The 19,636-nt window shown below is 42.3% G+C and overlaps 1 protein-coding gene across 1 annotated transcript; it reads right to left on the reverse strand.

Moving 5' to 3' along the window:
• Positions 1 to 1,970: 1,970 nt before the first annotated feature.
• On the reverse strand, positions 1,971 to 19,001 carry tmem65 (transmembrane protein 65). The gene is made up of 8 exons (XM_076302026.1): positions 18,582 to 19,001; positions 17,633 to 17,924; positions 9,561 to 9,605; positions 8,789 to 8,856; positions 8,437 to 8,491; positions 7,130 to 7,172; positions 6,773 to 6,878; positions 1,971 to 4,128 (listed from the first exon to the last, which is right to left on the reverse strand). The coding sequence occupies exons 2-8, from the start codon at positions 17,892 to 17,894 to the stop codon at positions 4,006 to 4,008; spliced, it is 702 nt and encodes a 233-aa protein (XP_076158141.1). The 5' UTR covers positions 17,895 to 17,924; positions 18,582 to 19,001; the 3' UTR covers positions 1,971 to 4,005.
• Between the last annotated feature and the right edge of the window lie 635 nt (positions 19,002 to 19,636).

Genomic DNA, 19,636 nt, shown 5'->3' on the forward strand with positions numbered 1-19,636 from the left:
AGCAATCTCAATGTACTGTCTGTATTGGAGATCTATAAAAAAGGAATTTCAGGTCAAAATGCATCTGACTGCCTGAAAATCATATGTTGAAATAAGACAACCTGTCATTCGAGAGATTTCTTTGCCACAACGACTCAAGCATAAATTAAATGTGAAATGCCACTGTCATTTAAAACCCCTCCTTTTAAGATGATGCAATGAATTTCCCTGTTATAGTGTGCAAACACATCAATGAATTGACTATTTTTCATTTATCTGAATCTGAAAACCAGTTTGACAATCACTTTGCTTTTTAATGAGCTGTCAACAAAGGTCACATGAGAAAAGGACATGAAGATGAATATCCTGTTTAGAAAAATCTCACAATTAACTAGTCACTCATTTCACCTTCCTGGAGTAACATAAACAGAGATGTTTATAACCTGCCCTTTTTTGCTCTGCCCAACTTTATTTTCCTCCTGGAGTGAATTTAATGTCATGTATACCAATAATTATTTACATTTACATCTTTTGGAGTGTAACAAAGCCTTGAAATACTCTGTTACTTTAATCTTTTCGTAAAAGAAACCACAAAAACAAGTTGTTCATAATAGCCCAATCTATACAAGACCATTGCAAATTCCGCTGAACTTCTATACTAAAAACAACACTTGCTTGGGACTCATCCAGTACTGCTGATTGTTCAGGCAAGTTATTCAATCAAAGGTTTTTAGTGTCAACTTGTCCATATTAGTATAGCGTTGCGAAGTCTGATCATATATTGCAGGAGATTTTAACTATAAACTGCATACATGTCTGGTTTTGAATAGCATTCAATACATACACAGTGTACAATTGTGAAAATCATGATGCATTCCTCAAACAAACAAAAAAAAAACATTAATTTGTAGAGAACACAAAGGCAACCGAAATTCGCTCCCAACACCTGTCATGTGATAAGATTATTATTAATAATAATTGGGTGATTCTCCAACTATGGTACTTTTTGGACCTGAACATTTTCAGAAAATGAAACATTTTTAATTAAAATATTACTGGCATAATTTGTTTCCCCAGTATGCCTAGATACCTGCCCTGAAGTTGGCTGTGCTGATTTTTATGGAATAATATGTATTTTTTGACATTTTTCCAGACAATGGCAAAAGCAATGGTCATTTCCACAACCGAACAAAAACAAGCCAACCTGTCTACCTATCACTACCATGGAGACAGATGTGGAAAAGACGGTCGTGGAAATGACATTTTCCCACTTTCCCTCTAATATCTCATGTTTGACTAGCCTGTTAGTGTTAGTTTTAGAGTTAGCATTACATAATCTCAAATTACACCTAATGAAATTGTAAAAATCCAGAATTTTTCCCATCGGAATGAATTATGAGCGGTTCAGAAATGACGTACAATAAACATACTTGCGGTATTTCTCATATTTACCTTGATATATCTCCTATGTATTAACCTCTGCTGGGATCATTCTTTCATTCAGCCATGTGGATCCCTCTGGAGTGTCAGTTGCTATGGTTACTGAGTATACAAATCTAGAATACTGAGTCTGGGATTGCATTTTATGCAGAGGTGTGGAAATGACGGTAAACCCAAGGGACAAGTGTTTAACATGTTTAAAATATGCCAAATCGAAAAGAAATATAAAAACAAATAGTAGATTTGAATGAATTGGGTTATAATGCATACTTTCTGTTTGAATTTAAAATTATATCAGTATTAGATTTTAAGAGAGATAAGGTCGAAGACCCAAAGTCTGGCCTAGGGACAGAGGCAAAATAGTAAAAAACGCATATAAAATGTCTTATATTTTATAAAAAACAACATAATTGAACAATGATTTTTTATATATAGGTTCCCCTAAATATGTAGTAAGTGTGAAAAAAATTAAAAAGTGGAAATGTTTTTTATTTTTTTAAATATATGTCAAGGACAGAAAAAGTACCATAGTTGGAGAATCACCCAATTACATTAAAAAAATAAACATTAGGTAGCTGTTCTTAAGGAGGTGAGGTCATCATCTACAAGGCATTATGTCTTGTTACAACTGATTAGAGATGTAAGAAGAACAAATGGCAGAAATCAAAAGTAGTAATCATAAAGTCATTAAAGTGTACATTTGATAAATTATCATTTCATAAAAGAAGGAATGAATTCCTACAAATGAGCTTGATCAAGGGCAGCATGCTTAACGTAAGAGAACACTTACTTATATTCTATGACAAATCCAAGTAAAACTGCTTTTTTTAAAAGAGAAAAGTACATCAGTGCCAACAGTACTGCTTTCAAAAACATAATGAAAATGTACACAATGAGGTAACGGCCTAATAGTCTTCTTAACATTTAGGAGCACCAAACTTCATCTGTAAAAAGAGTAATTTCCCTACCACTGAGTAGTTCAATCAATAGCTGAATGCACCCCAACACATAAATATACAGCTGCACGTATCTTCCCCACAAACTGCAAGATATCAGTTCAGATGCAAGGTCAACATCAAACATTTGTAAACTGAATGCTGTGACAATTGTTTATCAGGGGCCGTATTCACAAATAATTTTAAGGCTAAAAGTAGCTCCTAACTGGCGAATTTAGGAGCAACTCCTAAAAATAATGGGTGTGTCACTCCTAACTTTAGGACTCCTAATTTTTTTCACTAAAAGTAATTAACAAAGCATTTTAGACCTAAAAGTAGCACCTAAATCTGGGACAGCTTAAAAGAAGTTGAGAGGACTCCTAACTCACTAAGACCTATTCACAAACAGCTTTTTGTGGCATTTCACGTTGCGATGTTTTGAAATGCGTAGCCTATGCGGCAACAGGAGCTTCCAATCGCGAGGGAACAATTTTGCATTCATAAAAGGGATGCAATAACGCCACCAACAACAACCAAAACTACTCATTGTTAACATGTAAATTAAATGTAACATTTCATTGTGAATCAAATTAAAATGTTCTCCTCTTTGCAAACGTATAGGCATATGGTGACAGATTAATTGTACAATGTTGCAGATAGCCTACTGCATCAATCCGTAAGCCTATGTTTCATTAGGCTACTAGGCTATTTGTTTTGCCTTACTCTTTATTCATTTAGGCAAGGCCTTTTTATTCAGTTATTCATCATCTTCCATCCTTCGCAATACTTGTGTAGCGCACGCATTCTCAGACCTGTCACCTGTCACTCATCATCGTAAGGGAGGTGTTTGGAATCATTCCCGCGATACAATCAAGAGAAAACTCCTAGCTAAAATCTTTTAGTGCGATTTAAGAGTACTCCTAGTGGTAAGATAAAAGGCTTTGTGAATACGGCCCCAGATCCCCTCTTAATTGTTGGCCTTTTAATTAGCATTTACCATGAGGTTACTGTTTTCTCAACCTGTATCTTGGAGGTATAGCTCAGTTTGAACAATAGAGATTTGGCTTTTCTTGAATAAACTATTCTCCCCGTGTTAGCGTAGCATATTGCAGGCTAAGACCTTGTTGTAGTGTGCACTAAATGTATATAAAAGTAAAACATGGGAAATTCTGTCACCTCAAGTGCAAATATAGGACTACACACACACACACGCATACAAACACACCATAACATTATAAAAATGAGGATAAGGCTAGAGTTACTGATAATGCTTTCAAATAACTGCCAAATGACATTATGATATTAGGCTTAAGATTCTACCCAAAAGAATCTACTTATTTTAACAGCATTCATAAATTAGCATGAAAATGTACTCCAATATATTGTTCTGTTTGAACGTCTCTGGCGTGCTGTTCACAAAACAGTACACACAGAGCGGCTTGTTGATGCACTGGCGAGGGTAAACAAGGCCAACAATGTACAGCACTAGCATGCACGACGAGGGTTAGTGCCTTTTTGGTTGCATGCGGTAGGGTAGGAGAGGAGAGGGATGGGAAGGTGGCTGACTGCATCCAATCTGTTCTGGAGTTTTTTTTTTTCCACAGGAGACTTGTTGGAGGTTTGCCCAGGACTATGTCTCTGAGCTGCTGCGCTATTCTGTGCTGGATGGACTCGGGGGCTGGACTTCCTTGGCCTTCTTCTCATCGTCCTCATTCAGGAAAAAGAGTGGGAACATCCCCAAGATGCAACCGATCGTCACACCAATGGCCTTCCCCTATGGACATACATCATTCACAGGCATGTTACAATCCCTTCAACGGACAAAGTTTATGAACATTATGACCAACATACATAGCCTAGATGTTTCCAGACATGGACGAATATCCACACCTATTTTACAATATTGTTCACACTTAAAAGCAAAATCATCAGAGAGAGAATTCTTGTTTTGCTTTTCTATGTTTAAAAACACATAAGAACCCAATAATTCTGCTTTCTGCAGAAACACACCCTGCAACACTGCCGTTATACCCTCTCTGAGACAGCATACACAAGGCTGTCCTCTTAGACAAATGATCCTCAGAGCCATGAAATTAGGACTCATCCATTTCAGGCCAGACGAGTTGGAAAAGTGTTTCCTCACGTTGGAGGGCTATAGCTGCTGGGCAGAAACGAGCGAAGCACCGAGGACACGAGATGAGCCCGCTGAATGGGAGCCCATTTAGCAGTCAGCGTAATGACATTTAGATTGAAGACACCCTGATAAAAATCATGCCACAAGGTGGAGAAATGAAATAAATGAATATCTGAACAAATCCCTCCTGCTTAGATGGAACACAATTTCCTGGTAGTCACGCAACAGCTCAAAGCCCTGTGTTATAGCCCCAGCTGATAACAGAGAATCAGGAGAGACGGACGATCCCAAAAGTGTGTTCAACTTGATTGATTTCCGAACCAATGGTCAGAGCCACAGCGCTCACTACAATACTGAGAGAGACATGGGAGGCCTAATGTTAGCCATCAAACATGGGATGCATTCATAAATATTGAGTGGAAGAAAACACATTACATTGTCCGTCTTGGCTGAATTGCCCGAATTCACAAATATGCCAGAGCAGAATAATAGCCTGCTCACAAGCATCGATCCAAGTCTGGGGTGGGGGGGGGGGGGGGGGGTCAATGGCTGCACAGAGGTCTGCGTCTCCTTGAATCTTCTCCTTTTTTCATGCTATTTGCCACTTTGTTCATATTTCCAAAACAAATTAGTTAAGAATGCCTCAGATACTAATTCAATTAATTTAATTTTATATTTGATTTAAGGTTACTCGAAAGTCAAAGACCCACCCCATGTGCTATAAGAACAGCCAAAAGAAAAAAAAACAAGTGCAGTCAAACAGTTATTACACTGAAGGCAATAAGAAGAGAACCCTGACTACAACTAACTGTGACCCTTAGTCAAAATGCCATTGTAGAAACACATGGCATCACTGATTCCCTCCCTTCCTCATCTTGCAAATGAGATTCTTATCCATAAGTATTCATCCTTGGGCAACATGTTGACAAGCATAACACAGGAGTTTTGGAGAAAAGCAATTTCACACTGATCACCACCTCGAACCAATAACAGGCAGGCATATTAATCAGAGGCCTTTCCACCTTAGTGATGAAAAATGGTCTTTTCAGAGCCATCTTCCATGATTAAAACTGACCCACAAATAATGAGTAATATTCAAGTGCAAAACTCATCGTCCTGCTCAAAGCCCCCCATCCTTACAACTCCCCGTCATGATGGGTGTTGAAATAATCAAAAAGCAAGAGTCTTAAAGGTACTGTCAGTGATTTTAAGCGATTTCTAACACTTCAGCGAATATCTCACAATCCACTAGCCCTCCATTCGATGACACTGTAAAAAAATCCGGCCTTCATACACAGCATCGGCACCATGAACTGGAAACAAACAAAAGCCTGTCCTCCAAATAACAACTAACAAAACTGTTCCAGCCAATCACCGAAAGGGGGGACAGGAGTTTGGGGAAATACAACGGGAGTTTGGGGAGAAGATTGGGGCTTTGTTCAAATATCAGAATCCATAATCGCTGATGGCATCTTTGATGATGTGATATTAAAATGATATTTAACCAACCTGTTAAATAGGTCATGGTAGGACATGGGTCATGCTATTGCCTCCATCGCACGGTATACTGGGCCAGCCACTCCATTTCCTTTTTTCTCCTGGACCTTTCCACCAACGTTGCCTTCCTGCATTTTACACCCACATCACACTTGTGTTGCACTAGTGCCCACTCACTGAGGTGGGTGTGGCCTAAACTGTCATGAGAGCACATAAACATATAGAGCTATCTGAAGCTCACACACACTGTGATTCCCTTGTGTAAAAGCCAGGCTCTGGGCAGCTGTCATTACCAATCAGATTGCACTTCAAGACGGCAGCAGGAATTCCTCCAAGTCCAGGAGACGAGGACAAGAGTGGGAGGGCTTGTCTTTGGTGGAATGGAATTCAGCACGGAGGTCTTACACGAGGTGTGGTGATTTGCAGGTTCTATATTAGGAGCCTGGGGGCAGTGAACAGCCTCTTATAGTTCTCTGGCCTGTATTGATCTCTGAACGGCTCATGACTTTCTGATGCAGCTGAAATAAGCTCAGCCCTCTCTAGGGACACCATCACCACCACCTACCCACTGCTCTTCATGGGCAGAGCTCACAAATGCCCTTACACACAAGTAAATTAATGCCTTTAGAGTGCTCACATAAAAATGATATATAATGAGATAGCACAGTAGATGAAAGATAGTTTCAGTTAACATAGTGGATGAAGGATAGATAGTTAGCATAGTGGATGAATGAGTAGACAGGTAGAAGGAGAGATACGTGGGTAGAGGGACTGGGAGGTCACTCACCAGGTGTGAGCTAACTCTGGTCTGCCACATGTCTGCCTGTTTGGGGGTCAGCTCAGGGATTTGCATACCCAGCCTGGCCGCAAGGGCCTCTACGTAGCCTGCGAGACTGAACATGGCAATACATACACTTAGTTTATCCATCTGTAGTAGAGACGACACATAAAAAGCATTATATGTAGCTGAAGTGCACATGCAGGGGTACATTTCTACAATTTCTGCAATTGAAACATTTCATACACAACTTCATTGTCATAGTATACCGGTATTCAAATCACACACAGATAAAACATTGCAAAATTTAAAAGTAAATACTACACCACCCGGTATATCATTTCCAACTTCATCTTAATCTCTTACCCAAGCCCGGCCAGATCAGACACCAGGTTTCCCAGAGCAGCAGCTATGCATGAGAGAAAAGGAGAGTGAGTGAGAGAGAAGGAATGGTTAATGAGAAAAAAAATACACGACAGACAGTACTTTGTACACTGATTGAACTCCCTTATACCACCACACACTGACATTACTTAACAAGCAGTCCTAAACAAGTAAGCTAACTAAAAGAAACACCACCTCAGTGCGTTTGTTATTTAATGCAGATAACTGGTCCCACATTCCTTCATTGGACTGAGATGTCTGAAAAGACTAATGTTAAACTAATTCTGCAGAGCAGTCTTTTTAAATTCACATGAAGATAATATAAGTTTGCTGTAAGTGACAGCAACAAAAATACAAAAAGGCTTGTGTGATCATGTGTGGTATAAAAGCTGTACTGTTCTTTTTAGATCTGTCTCCTGACTTTGCCACGCGATTTGTGTCTTGTGAGATGAGGAGGAAAAAACAAGTTAACTTCACCCCAGCTGTGGGAGGTTGGCGAAATCAAAATCAGACAGAATTGCTTTAGGATTGCTCAGAGTCCCCAAAGTCAGACTGAATGAGTCATAAGGGTGAGATGGCACTGTGACCCTTCTGTAATAGAGTTCTCCCTGCCACAGCCAATCATCGCTTGAGAAATCCGTTTAGAGCTCAGGATTCGCCCGGTGGCTGTCTTCTCATTGTATGCTAAGCTGTTTCTGGGAGATAATGAGAGGAGAAAGGGGAACCGACTGCCCCACGTCCATCAGCTTCACTCACTCACACACTCCAAAAAAAGACTTCAATAGGGACTTCAAAATGTTTATCTACCATTAATCTTGAGAGACAGTTTTGAACTTTCAAGGTGATGGCTGGGTTGGAAAAAAAGAAAACAATTGGAATCAAGTGCTTGGCAGATGGATGAGGGTTTCTCTTGCACCCAATTGTGGGTTCTATAGTCACTGCAGGTGAAGTCGTTTTAAGATCCATCACAGCCCACAGCAGGGGGATGGAAAGCACAGCAATGCCATCTGTAGTCGCTGTGAAACCGAGCCACGTGGATATGCCTGCCTGCACGTGTGTGTGTGTGTGTGTGTGTGTGTGTGTGTGTGTGGCATCAAAAATACTTTAAATCATCACTGCTCCTGGTCTGGCAGAGGCCAGTGTGTGGCATCATTAGGGAAAAGCTAACAGAGACCTAATGGGATTCAGCTATTCAGCAGTTGCATATACATTTCATCACTTGTCAGTGTGGGAAAAGTGTGTGTGTGAGGGTGGGCACTGCACTGCAGGGAAGACATTAACCTACATACCTGCCATGGTGGATATCCCAAAGATCACTCCAAGGGACAATTCAATTTGAGTTCCCTGTAAATGGATTTGTTCATTAAAATCGATAAAGCGTTTTCTGGTCGTTTAAAGTCAAACTGAACAAATTTGGTTATCGGCAGACAAGTCAAACTTGAGTCTCAGAGTTCATGCAACATGTCCATTAGGAAGCAATGTCATCCGTCTCCATTTGTGAGAAAGCTCTTATGTTATTTAGTTTCTCCCGAGGTTTCTCTCCAAAGAGCTCTACTGCAACCAGCCTCAGTGAGCACAGAGGGCAGATGCTGGTGAGGTCTATAAAAGACATGAGTGGCCAGGAAATGCCATTCCACTTACTGCTGCAATCATGATGGCGTTGTCCAGGAAACCAAAACCCACGAAGGGAATCGCATTGTGAATGAGCACTGCAAGCAAAAAGAGAGAAGGGAGAAAATCCCAAACCGTGATTTACAGTAATAAACACACAAAAAAAACACCGAGTGTTAGAACTGAACATATTTGACAATGCATGGTGTGCTCACCAGCAAGGTTTGCCTCAGAGTGGATTTTAACAGTAGCTGAACTTTAACTTCAGTAATGAGTCATAAACTCACCACAGTAGATACCAAAAGCTGTTCAATAAGTAATCAATGTAAATGCAAACTGCCCATTAGAGATCCTGCATTAAGACTAGTCATGGGAAACTAGCAGCTGATAGTGACTTCAATATGAATCACATGTGGGCAGGAGGAAATTCAGGAACATCCACATTTTAAGGGACCAGACGGGCAGGACTAAATCACCACCCTTAGCTGCCAAGAATGCTTCAGTTCTTTGCTCTCTGGTGTAATATTTAGAGAATGTGTCGTTTGAGACCAAATACATCAGGCCACACACAGTACACAGAATTACATTAATCAAAACCATGTGCTCTACCCTATAAACAGTTAAGGGATAAAATCCATAGGATAAAATGAGCATATATACTCATAATATTACTATTAGGACAGAAATGTGTGGCTCTTGTATTTGAAGTAGTAGGCAGCATACATCCACACGATGCCTAGTGGAACATAATGCCTCCACCAGTGATGGAGAGCCGCTGCTGTGACGCTGAATGCTTCCTTACCATATCTCAGCTGACCAGAGTTGGGTGGTAATGCTTCCAGTTTCTCTGCAAAGACGCACAAAATAGAAAAGACGTTAGTGAGTCCTCTCTGCTTTGGAGGGCTAAATGTGCAAGAAAAAACTTAACAGCACTCTTCTGAATGCCCTGTTTTTAAAGGCTGTTTTCACACCAAAGCTGTGAGGTAGAAAGTAGAAGTTATAAACAGGCAGTCTCACAAGATTATGAACACACACATAAAGGGTAATTAATCAAGTGAGGAGACATCCAGACCCAGTTCACATGCAGTTCACAAACCACACCATGGAACACAATCACAAACAGATAAACAGCAGGCTGCAAACAGCATATCAACAGAAGTTAACTGCTCTTTAAATATAAACATCTCAAAGGCTCTGTTAGCCATCTGGCTGCAAAGGGGCCTCAGGGTTGAATAGTGAGGCATGACAACACGCAGGACCTTTCTATTTTTCCCATATGACAGCTGGGCCAGCCTCTTCTGTGGTTCTACCTTGGCCTGCCCCTGGAGACAGCAGTGCTGCTACTCTTGCCACACATGCTCTAGCCAGAGAACCTCTCTCTCTCTCTTTTATTTCTCTCTTCCTCTGTGCAGTCGTAAAGGAGAACCATCTGTTTGCTCTGCATCTGGAGCACACAGTGCTACTCCCCCAATGCTACTTCCAAATGCTAGAGTGCGCTTCAAATGCAGCTTTCTAGTTTTAATAAATGGCTTCCCTGTGGCTTCTGTGTGCTGCGCCGAGTACGCCTCAAGGGTATGGCGGCGGCGGCGCCGCCAGCAGCAACAGTAGCAGCAGCAACGGTATCGTCCTCTGCTAACCTCACGCGAGCCTGTGACATGGAAGCCCTGAGTGAAACCCTGACCTCGTGGGCCTGATCAGTGTGACTGTGGTTGACTCGCTGGCACGAGGCCGGCGGGTGACTCAGAGCTTGAGGGAGAAGGCTCAACTGGGCACCGTGCCAGACAGGCGTCTCGCAACTGGTGATGGACGGCTGCCTGAGCGAGCAAACAAATAAACAGCAGCGGGCCGTCTAGATCACGGCGAGCAGAGGTGATTGTGATGCGACGGCAGTGTTTGTGTCGAGGAAAAGGTCAAGGACTCTTCCAAGTGTCTGAGAGTTCTAATTTATGGCGGCGGTATTTATAGTCTGAGGAGTGGACGAGTTCTTGACATTGCAGGCCAACCCACAGTGTACTGCTAGGACTTTGCATGAGCCAATCATAGCACAGATGGAATGATGAGGTCACGTCCTGTTGTGACCTACTGGACTTCAGAGTTAGCAGTTTGCTCTGGATCTACTAGGGTCAGCCTGGGGTCAGTGAGAGTCCTGACATTTACAGCACTTTATACACCTACAATTCCCAATAGGAGACCTAAACCTTGGCAAATATGAGGATTTCGATGACAGCCCTGCCAGTTTTTTCTGATGATTCGTGGATTACCCCATGCCAACAGTAAACATGGTGACTCAGCTCTTTCCCTGATGTTGATGATTCCCAGTAGCTGACACTTTAGTTTGCAGCGCTGACTACATCTTTCTGCTATCACTAATGCCTTCAAATGCATTTAAGCATAGTGAAGATGTATTTCAAACAGGGACTGAGATGCAAGACCATGCAGACAAGTTAACCATATCAAATGCAGATCAAAGAAGGATGATCATGCCATTGATGCAACAGAATTTCTGTTGCATACCTTAAGTTCAGTGATGAAGTTCTAAAACATGCAGTTCATTTGGTGAAGAACATACAGGCCCATCTTACAAGAAAAAACAAAAAAACATTGGGCATCTATTTCACTCGGCATCTACCCAGTACCCACTAACGGTCTCATGAGGCCCGGTGTGTCAAAGACTTCATTCTGAAGCCAATAACACGCCTGCATGGACTGGCTGTACCCTTCTCGTCTAGAGACAACTTCATTACTGCTACCTTAATCAATTTGAGATTGCTACTTGGGTGCTGCAGGGCAAATTATATCTTCCCTAATTAAAGTGTGTGTGTGTGTGTGTGTGTGTGTGTGTGTGTGTGTGTGTGTGTGTGTGTGTGCGCGTATTTTGCCTGTACCTGGGGAATCAAAGGGTGCTGCAGAGAGGGAATGACAGAAGCTTATTTGTGTTTCTCTTTACAGAGTTTCACTGGTAGGGAAGTCTGGAAGGGAGAGAATAATGAGAACCTTTCATGTGCAGTGGGGAAACAGTCACCATCTGTCTACTGTCTGGACGCCGTCACCGACGGAACACATCACACGGCGGGTGAACGCACTCGTTAGGAGAGGCAACACAATAAATAAATAAATAAACACGCTGCTCTTTCCTTGTTCTTAAAAGCCTCCTCGTTATCCTTGGAGAGCAAATTAGCTCTTCTCAGCTTGTTTGAATGAGGCATAAGGAGGGAATAGCTCCCAATTAATTTGGAGGGGAATCTAGAGGCTCTATGAAAAGGCCTCTTGAGGCGGCCATGTTTGATCTTCCGTATTCCCCCTCCCCATGTCTGTCTCTCAAACACAATACCAGCAACACTAAAACACTTTTTTTGAAATCTATTTTTACTTTTCTTTCCATTTGTGGATAGAAAACACACACACACACACACATGCACACACACAAAGTCTCTGTATCCAACAGCCTTCAGCTGTCTATCAGCGCAATTGATTAGGGAATGATTTACTGCTATTCATGAAGATTCTTTGTCCCATAAGTCATACGAACATCTAGGACAGTTTTCCTCTGAGGAGATTATAGCCCCCCGGGCATTCATCATGATATCTGTCTCTACTCCTTTGGTCACTCACAACACAACAAATGAAACCCAAGCCAAGCTGCAGCGAGATGCCCAGTGGCGCTGAGGTGCCACACAGAGGAGTGGCACAAGACCAGGCATGTGAGCGGCGTGCCTCCAACGACAACTCCCCACAACAAAGCAAACATGCCATGTGGATCAGACAGCAGAACAAGGCTGAGGGAGCAATGGAATGTTATACTGATGCCCACTGGCGCCTTAATGCAGGGGCTTACCTGGGCTTCAGCCCAGGGGCCTCGACCAATGAGGGGCCTCCTAATAATAATAATGATAATCAATAATAATAAACGGCTGTGTCCGCGTCAGTCATTAGCCTACTCTGGAGCTAGCCTACATAATTGAGCACATTGCACTGCTCTACAATGACATCGATGCAGAGGCCCCCTTTGTCTTCTCTTCTAAAGTGTAACAAAACTTAATAAATCCCAACGGGTGTAGTAGAGGAGTTAGGCTGAAACTGACTGACAAACTTACAAACTATGGAGATAACGTGGGTTGGATTCCTGTAACTGTCCATTAAAACAGAAGGCATAGCAGGTAAATATCGTAGCAAATAGCAGCAAATAGCAGCTGCTTGTTCTGTAGGCTAAAAGTATTTCTGTCCCTCCCTATCTGCGTTAGAATGGTGTATTAAGTAGACAGAATTTCAAAAAACCTCCTGGGGAACCCCCCGACATGACAAACATGCACTTTTGAAAAGCTTGAAACGTCCATATGTGTAACCCATCTTTTAACTTAGCCTATATAGGCTAGTGTTGTAAAAGTTCAACGGTGTTGTTTTCGTGCAGTAGGCTAGCCTTTTTGATAAGCGATGTCATGGGTAGGCTGACGTGATTAAGGAGGGCTTTCTTTTCCTGTTCATGTAAAGGTTTTACATAGGCTCAATAATGATAGGCTACACTGCATGTTAGGCTATATCAACCAAAAGCGCACGTTATGTAAATAGGTGGGTCAGATCGCGGGCCGGGTATCATAATTAATATTTGCGGTTTGGGGGGGGGGGGGGGGGGGGGGGGTCCTTAAAAACATATAGCCCAGGGGCCTCAGGTGGTATTAAGGCGCCCCTGCTGATGCCACCCGATATGGTTTTGAGACGTGGATCTGTGTGTGTGTGGGTGTGTGCGCGCATGTGTGGATCTATGTGTGTGTGTGTGTGTGCACATGTGTGGAGCTGAAATGATTTCTAATGCTACATCTGTAGCTCTTTCGCTATTATTGAAATGCTATATATTAATAGCTCAAATGTTGTTATATTGCTGTAAGTCGCTTTGGCTAAAAGTGTCCGCTAAATTAATAAATATAAATGTGTGTGCGCATGTGTGGAGTGCGTGTGGTGGTACTAAAGTTAACAGTGGTGGCTGTGCAGGGCATGTGTTGGGTGGAGGTGTGTGGCAAAGGGAGTGTTGACGCTAGCACAGAAAGACAGGACAGACAGTGGGTGTGAGTACAGCAGCCAGGGCAGCCAGGCCAAGTCAGTCTAATTCAGCCAGCCCCCGTCTGAGCACAGCACAGCACAGTTCAGCTCAGCGTGGCACATCCAGTCAGGCTGAGAGCCCTACCCGCTCCCCCTGGATCTGCACTGCTGAGGAGGGAAGTAGGGCGCAGGCTGGGACAGCTAGAAGCTGGAGGCCGGAGGGATCCAAGAGATGAATGGTGCATGAGACAGGAAGAAGATATATGAAATTAAGTGGAGAAAAGGATAAAGAAGGGCACAGGAGAATAGGGAAGAAAAAGTGAGACATATGAAAAAAAAAGAGCAAACCAAGAGAGAGGGAGTGAGAGAAAGAAAGGGAGGAAATGAGACGTGGAGGACAACAGGCGGAGGTGTTCTAGAATGCAATGGGCCAGCAGACAAAACCAGCCCCTGTATAATGAGCTGTGCTCACTCTTGCTGCCGCCGCTGCTTCTGCTGCTGTGACTGTGGCAGCTGCTAGTGATCAGCACAATCCCTGGATCCGTGTACCATTACAATGCACTTGGCAGTTAATGTCGAGCCCGAGACAGAAATACATCAGTAATGTCTCGTCGCAGAGGGGATGCTTTGCTAATGTGCTCTAATGCCCTGTGATGCTGACGCTCGTGTATGGTCACCCACAGCTCCTGTTGAGAACAGCTGACAGCTGACAGCAAACACACAACCACACACGCAGTTACATCACAGAGTAATGTAGAGAGTAATGTGTTATCATGTCTGCCTTTCTGTGACATGCATAGAGCCTATAGGTGTGGTAGGCAAAGATGCTGCTACGCACGGCCTCTGGTCCTCATATCACGCTCTTCCCACACATGCACTCAAATAATGTGCCAACACCTGTGGCAGATACTTCACTGATTATGGTACAGACACATACTCTCACATTCTTTTTGTAACACACACACAGCAGACGAAATAGAGCTCATCACTTCAGACACTCTCTTCAGGGGCACTGACGCTCGAGTGACACTGACGGCTGAGTCACCAAGGCAACGCTGGCAGATCATTGGGGAGCTTTAAAGGTCTCAGGGCCACTTCCGATTAGTGTTTCAAAATAAGACTCAGTCAGCCACCTCACCAAAACCCCTCAGGATGAACATCATTCCATGCAAGTTAAAACTAAAAAAAGTAATGATGATGATGTGTTGTATGTGTGTGTGTTAGGATGGTTTCAGGGTGGCATGTGAAATTATTTGCGTCATCTGGAACCCTGCAGGTAATTGTGCCGTCCAAAATTGTGTTTGAGTATGTGGCCTGTGAAACACTGTTACTCTATGTGTGTCTTCTGAAACAGTGATAACAAACAGCAGGCCCTCTCAAGAAAGGAGGTCTACCTCAAGTCATAAATGGTTAATAATAAGCCCTGGTGGGTTTAGAGAGAGGACAGGGCAAAGTGGCTTGGTTAACTGATGGAAACATGGACGGAAAATGCCCTCAATATGTACAAACATCACATTCTTAAACTAAAGAATGATCATTATAGAGATATTTCACTTTCAAGCTATAAAAAGACTTTATATAGCTACATTGATTAACAACAACTAACCTTCAAAGTCTATCAGTCAAGGGTTAAATGAAAGACATGTCTTTCTCAACAATGGAATAACAGAAAGCTTACTTCTAACTTCAATTACACTAGGGCCAAGTCCAGATATTATGGCCTCTCGTTTTACATTTACAAGAATGTAAAAGTGTCAATGATAGATTGCTTAAGTGTTTAAATCTGCTTAAATAAGTGCCAATGGAACAGAACTGTGAATCTGTCTGTCGCTACAAAGCAGAATGACTGAAATAATGAATGAGGCCAATGAACTGAGGTAAAATGGATGAAATGGACTGTTCTACTTTCAATTATTGCTCATTTTCAAAAACCACACACAATCACAACAAGACAATATGTATTTTGGATGAGTAAAATACATTATAAGCAGTTTAGCTTGAGTCCTTGATGGATGAAGCTCCTCCCTGGAGACAGAGGCAAGAGCAATACATCAGCGCTATACCTTAATCAGGCAGAATACTGACTGCATAATTCATTTCTGTTATCGAGTGCCTTTTCTATCACAGTAATTTCCTTCTTTTCCATTCAAATATTCAGCAAGGACCATGAATACCAGCATAAATCAAAAAGCTTCTATTCCAGCCAAAGCTTATTTTAAATCTAAAGTTTAGTTTTGGGGGGAGGAGCGGGTAGGCAGAGAGCTGGGGAGAGGGGGGGGGTCAAAGGTTACTTCTGCTAGGCAGCACTAAGAGTCTGTCCGCTTTCAACTAATGGTCCCCCAAGAGAGAAGTGTGGCTGCCTCACAAAACCCACAAAGCCAGCTTTCAGCTCTGAGACTGTTCCTGGAGCAGTTAAAGACCCAGTACAGCAATGGAGACACAAACACCTACAATAATTCAGAAACACACGCCTGACTCGACTAAGCTCCACCGCTCCATTTACACCAGACACAAGCTAAAGAAAACTTCCCAATTCAATTTAAAACTCTGTCTGTGGGAAGACAGGGAGCAGCCTGTACTGTTCCTCTGTCTGCCTTAAACCTGAGGGTGGAGCGCCAGCCTCAAGTATTACCTTTACACAGGAATGCCCTGAGGGATAAATCAGTGGCGGCTTTTCACGGTGGTGGGTGTGGAGGGACAGGAGATGGAGAGGTGGATCTACCCAGGCAGTGACCCAGAGCCTGATGCCGACTCTCTGAGGCACTTTAGATAAATGACTGATGAGGGGCCTTGGAATAGCAGACAGAATTGGGGCAGTGGCAGAGATAGTGGTTCATTTCCAGAGAAGCCGGAGTAAATTTTCTTGTTGGATGCTCTAGGCTCTAAGAGCAAAAATCAGCCAAACCAACACTTTTTATATTACTTATACCATTATTACACACATATACCGGTAAATATCTCTGTAATAATTTGTTAGAATATCCAGTCAATATAAAGTATGTGGTGACAACAAATCACTATCCGCAAGCTACCAGAACTTGAAACCTCTTACTCAGTGCTATTAAAACAATCTGCAAATACAATGATGCCTAAAATGTGATCCAGAGCGTTTCCAGTGAGCAAGCAGCTTTTGTTTTGAGCTTAGTTATCTTTAGCAGTGGTGCCAACACGTGGGCTAGGACAGTGGCTTTGACTTCGCCCATCTAGGAACTGAAGAAATTCCTTTAAATCTGAGGGGGATGAATCATGAAATCATGAGTCATAACCCACTGCACTATCATAAGTTCGTCTTGGCTGGAGGGTTTGGAGACATTTGATTCATGACCATGGGATCCTTCAAAAACAGTCTGTTTTTGAGTCAGTCAAAACCAGACTACACGAAAAATAAAAACCCAAAAACATAAAGGATAGGCTTGGAGAGTGTCACCGCAGGAGGTCGACATGACCTTTAAATGTATACACCAACAGTCCAACACAGTGGGGTATACACTCCCAGATATAGCTCTCCTGCCAACACTCAAGGAGCGTTAAAACGCGGACACAGAAACAGGTGGGGCACTGCAGCCATACAGTATCAGAACATCTGACAGCGAAAAAAATGACTTGAATAGTTTTGAAAGTAAAGTACACAGGGAAAGTCTTGTGGCACAAGAGGGACAAAAGTAGTTCAAGTAGCCAACGCCTGAGTGCAGCTGACAGTGTGAATCATCTAATAACACATTCATTTGCTCTCTTCACAAGCGCAAACACATGGCTCATACATACTTGTAAGCGTTTTCTCGGTCTACATGTACAGCATGTTTCATGCATTATGCGTTTATGTTACGGATCTCCTCTTACCTTGAGCGATAGCTATGGATTCAAAGTTCTGTAGTTCCTTCAGTAAACATGTTCGCTCCTGTGGGTGAAGGCTGTAGATGAAGTCTTTGGCTCCTTTAGCTGAGTTGAGGGGCTCGAGCTTCTCTTTACGCGAGTGTGTTCCAAGGAAACACCTTTGAGCGTGCGATGCCAGAAAGAATGGTTTGCCGAATTCACTTGCGACTTTAGCTCTTGATAATAATGCAGTGCTCGGCAGAGCCCTTTGAAGACACAACTTCATCATTTTGGTACGAGGATGTGGGAAATAAAGCACCTGTAAACGAACAAAAAAATCAGAAAGACCGTAACCATAGACCTTACATATGCGCCACTGTCGAACTGACATGTCTGGTAAAACGTTGAGTAGCTTCTAACCTTAACGTTATTGCTGAAAAATAACCAGAGCCTAACCTTAACTCATCTGACAGTTTTACAAGTCTGGTTTGACACCATCCAAGCTGAAAGTTGCTAATTATACTGTTTCGAAGGCAAGTGTGGCCAATGCCAGTATGTTGGACCACACCGGACAGTCGTACAAAGTAATATCTGCTAACTTGTAGTGCGGTGTTTACTGTGTGACTTTTGACAGTCGACACGTTAGAAACTTTCTGCTCTGCGTGAATGTTGATCCTCGTCCTGTAACAGCTTATCGTTAGTTGTTAACGTTAGCTAGCTAATTGCTAGCTAGGCTGCATAACCTAGCCATGTTTAAAATACTGATCGAAGTTAGACAACACTATGGACTTTGTCAACGGTAACGTAAACTATGCTAACGTTAAATGACAGAAACTGGATACGCCAAAAACACGGATAACCAGTCACCGCCTGTGTTAACGTTATTAGAGTAACATTAACGCCAGCCCTAGTTAAGTTGTCCTACCGTGACATTTCACGGATCATTTACAGTAGTTGCCTTTGAATTATGACTCACCCAATAGTAGTTATGTTGAACAATCCATAGCGTGTTTCCATGAAAAGAGCTAAGGTTAAAAAGCCAAGAAATGCAGCAATCTCAAAGCTAGCTGGTGTCCAAGTGAACTGACTCCGTCCTTCGTGGAGTAACGTAACTAGCAACCACATGTGATGAGTCAAGTGGAAACACCACCTCATACACTCCCCGTAGTTCCACCCGCATTCTTGGTAGTTGGACCCATTTCAGCACTTTTCCTATATTGCCATAATGGTCAAACTTCACAGAGAACAGCAATTAAACTCAATATTTAAAATTACACTCGGTTTTGATATGCTATATTAAGAAAACATGATTGCTGTTTGACCGTTGACTCCGGTTAACACTAGATCTAACCTATGCGTACAAATGCATCATAGGAGATGTATTCCTCAAGCTTCTTTTTGAGCATGACGAACTGTGATATTGACTACACTTCATATATCTAATATTGCAACGCTATGTGGACAAGACAGCAAACATGAAGCGACAACAATGTTTTACTTATCCCGACATGACAGTACATCACACGAATCGTTATTGTAGCGGTTCAGATTTGCAAACAATGTTTTTCAGTATTTTTCTGGTTTTGTTCAGAGGTGTTACGGTGCCATCTAGTGGTGTTACAACTACAGCAACAACTGTTGCCAAATTCGCCACTTTAAGGATGTCCTTCCAAAACCAATATTCACTGTAAAATGACAGAAGTATTACTTCTAAACTTACAAGTTATGTTCACCTGATAGCAATGAGGTAATTGCAGAAATGGGGCCACACAAATGTATCGACTCCTGTGAAGCGTCTAGTGTCTGAACAGTTTTCAAAGAAATATCCAAATCTAATGTACACTCTCTAAAAATGAAAATAACAGACCGAGAGAAATATCTCAAAATATGTGTGCCTTATTGTTCCTACTGATTCAATTTCTTCAGTCAATTGGGTGACATTTTTCTTTTCATATTGGGCGACATTGGGTAAGACACCAAAGAAGAATGCTAGGAATGCAATAGGGTTATTGGGAAACCATGTGCCAATAG

Source organism: Alosa pseudoharengus, unplaced genomic scaffold, assembly GCF_046254945.1.
Source record: "Alosa pseudoharengus isolate Yale_2024_CS ecotype anadromous, Long Island Sound unplaced genomic scaffold, YU_APseudo_1.1 YU_APseudo_1.1_scf_23, whole genome shotgun sequence".
Taxonomy (NCBI): Eukaryota; Metazoa; Chordata; class Actinopteri; order Clupeiformes; family Clupeidae; genus Alosa; species Alosa pseudoharengus.

Coding starts and splice junctions, on each gene's coding strand:
- tmem65 (XM_076302026.1), bottom strand. CDS start 17,894: ATGATGAAGTTGTGTCTTCAAAGGGCTCTGCCGAGCACTGCATTATTA. Junction 8,857..9,560: donor CTCTGGTCAGCTGAGATATG/GTAAGGAAGCAT, acceptor TTTTGCTTGCAG/TGCTCATTCACAATGCGATT. Junction 4,129..6,772: donor CCAGAGTTAGCTCACACCTG/GTGAGTGACCTC, acceptor GTATGTCCATAG/GGGAAGGCCATTGGTGTGAC.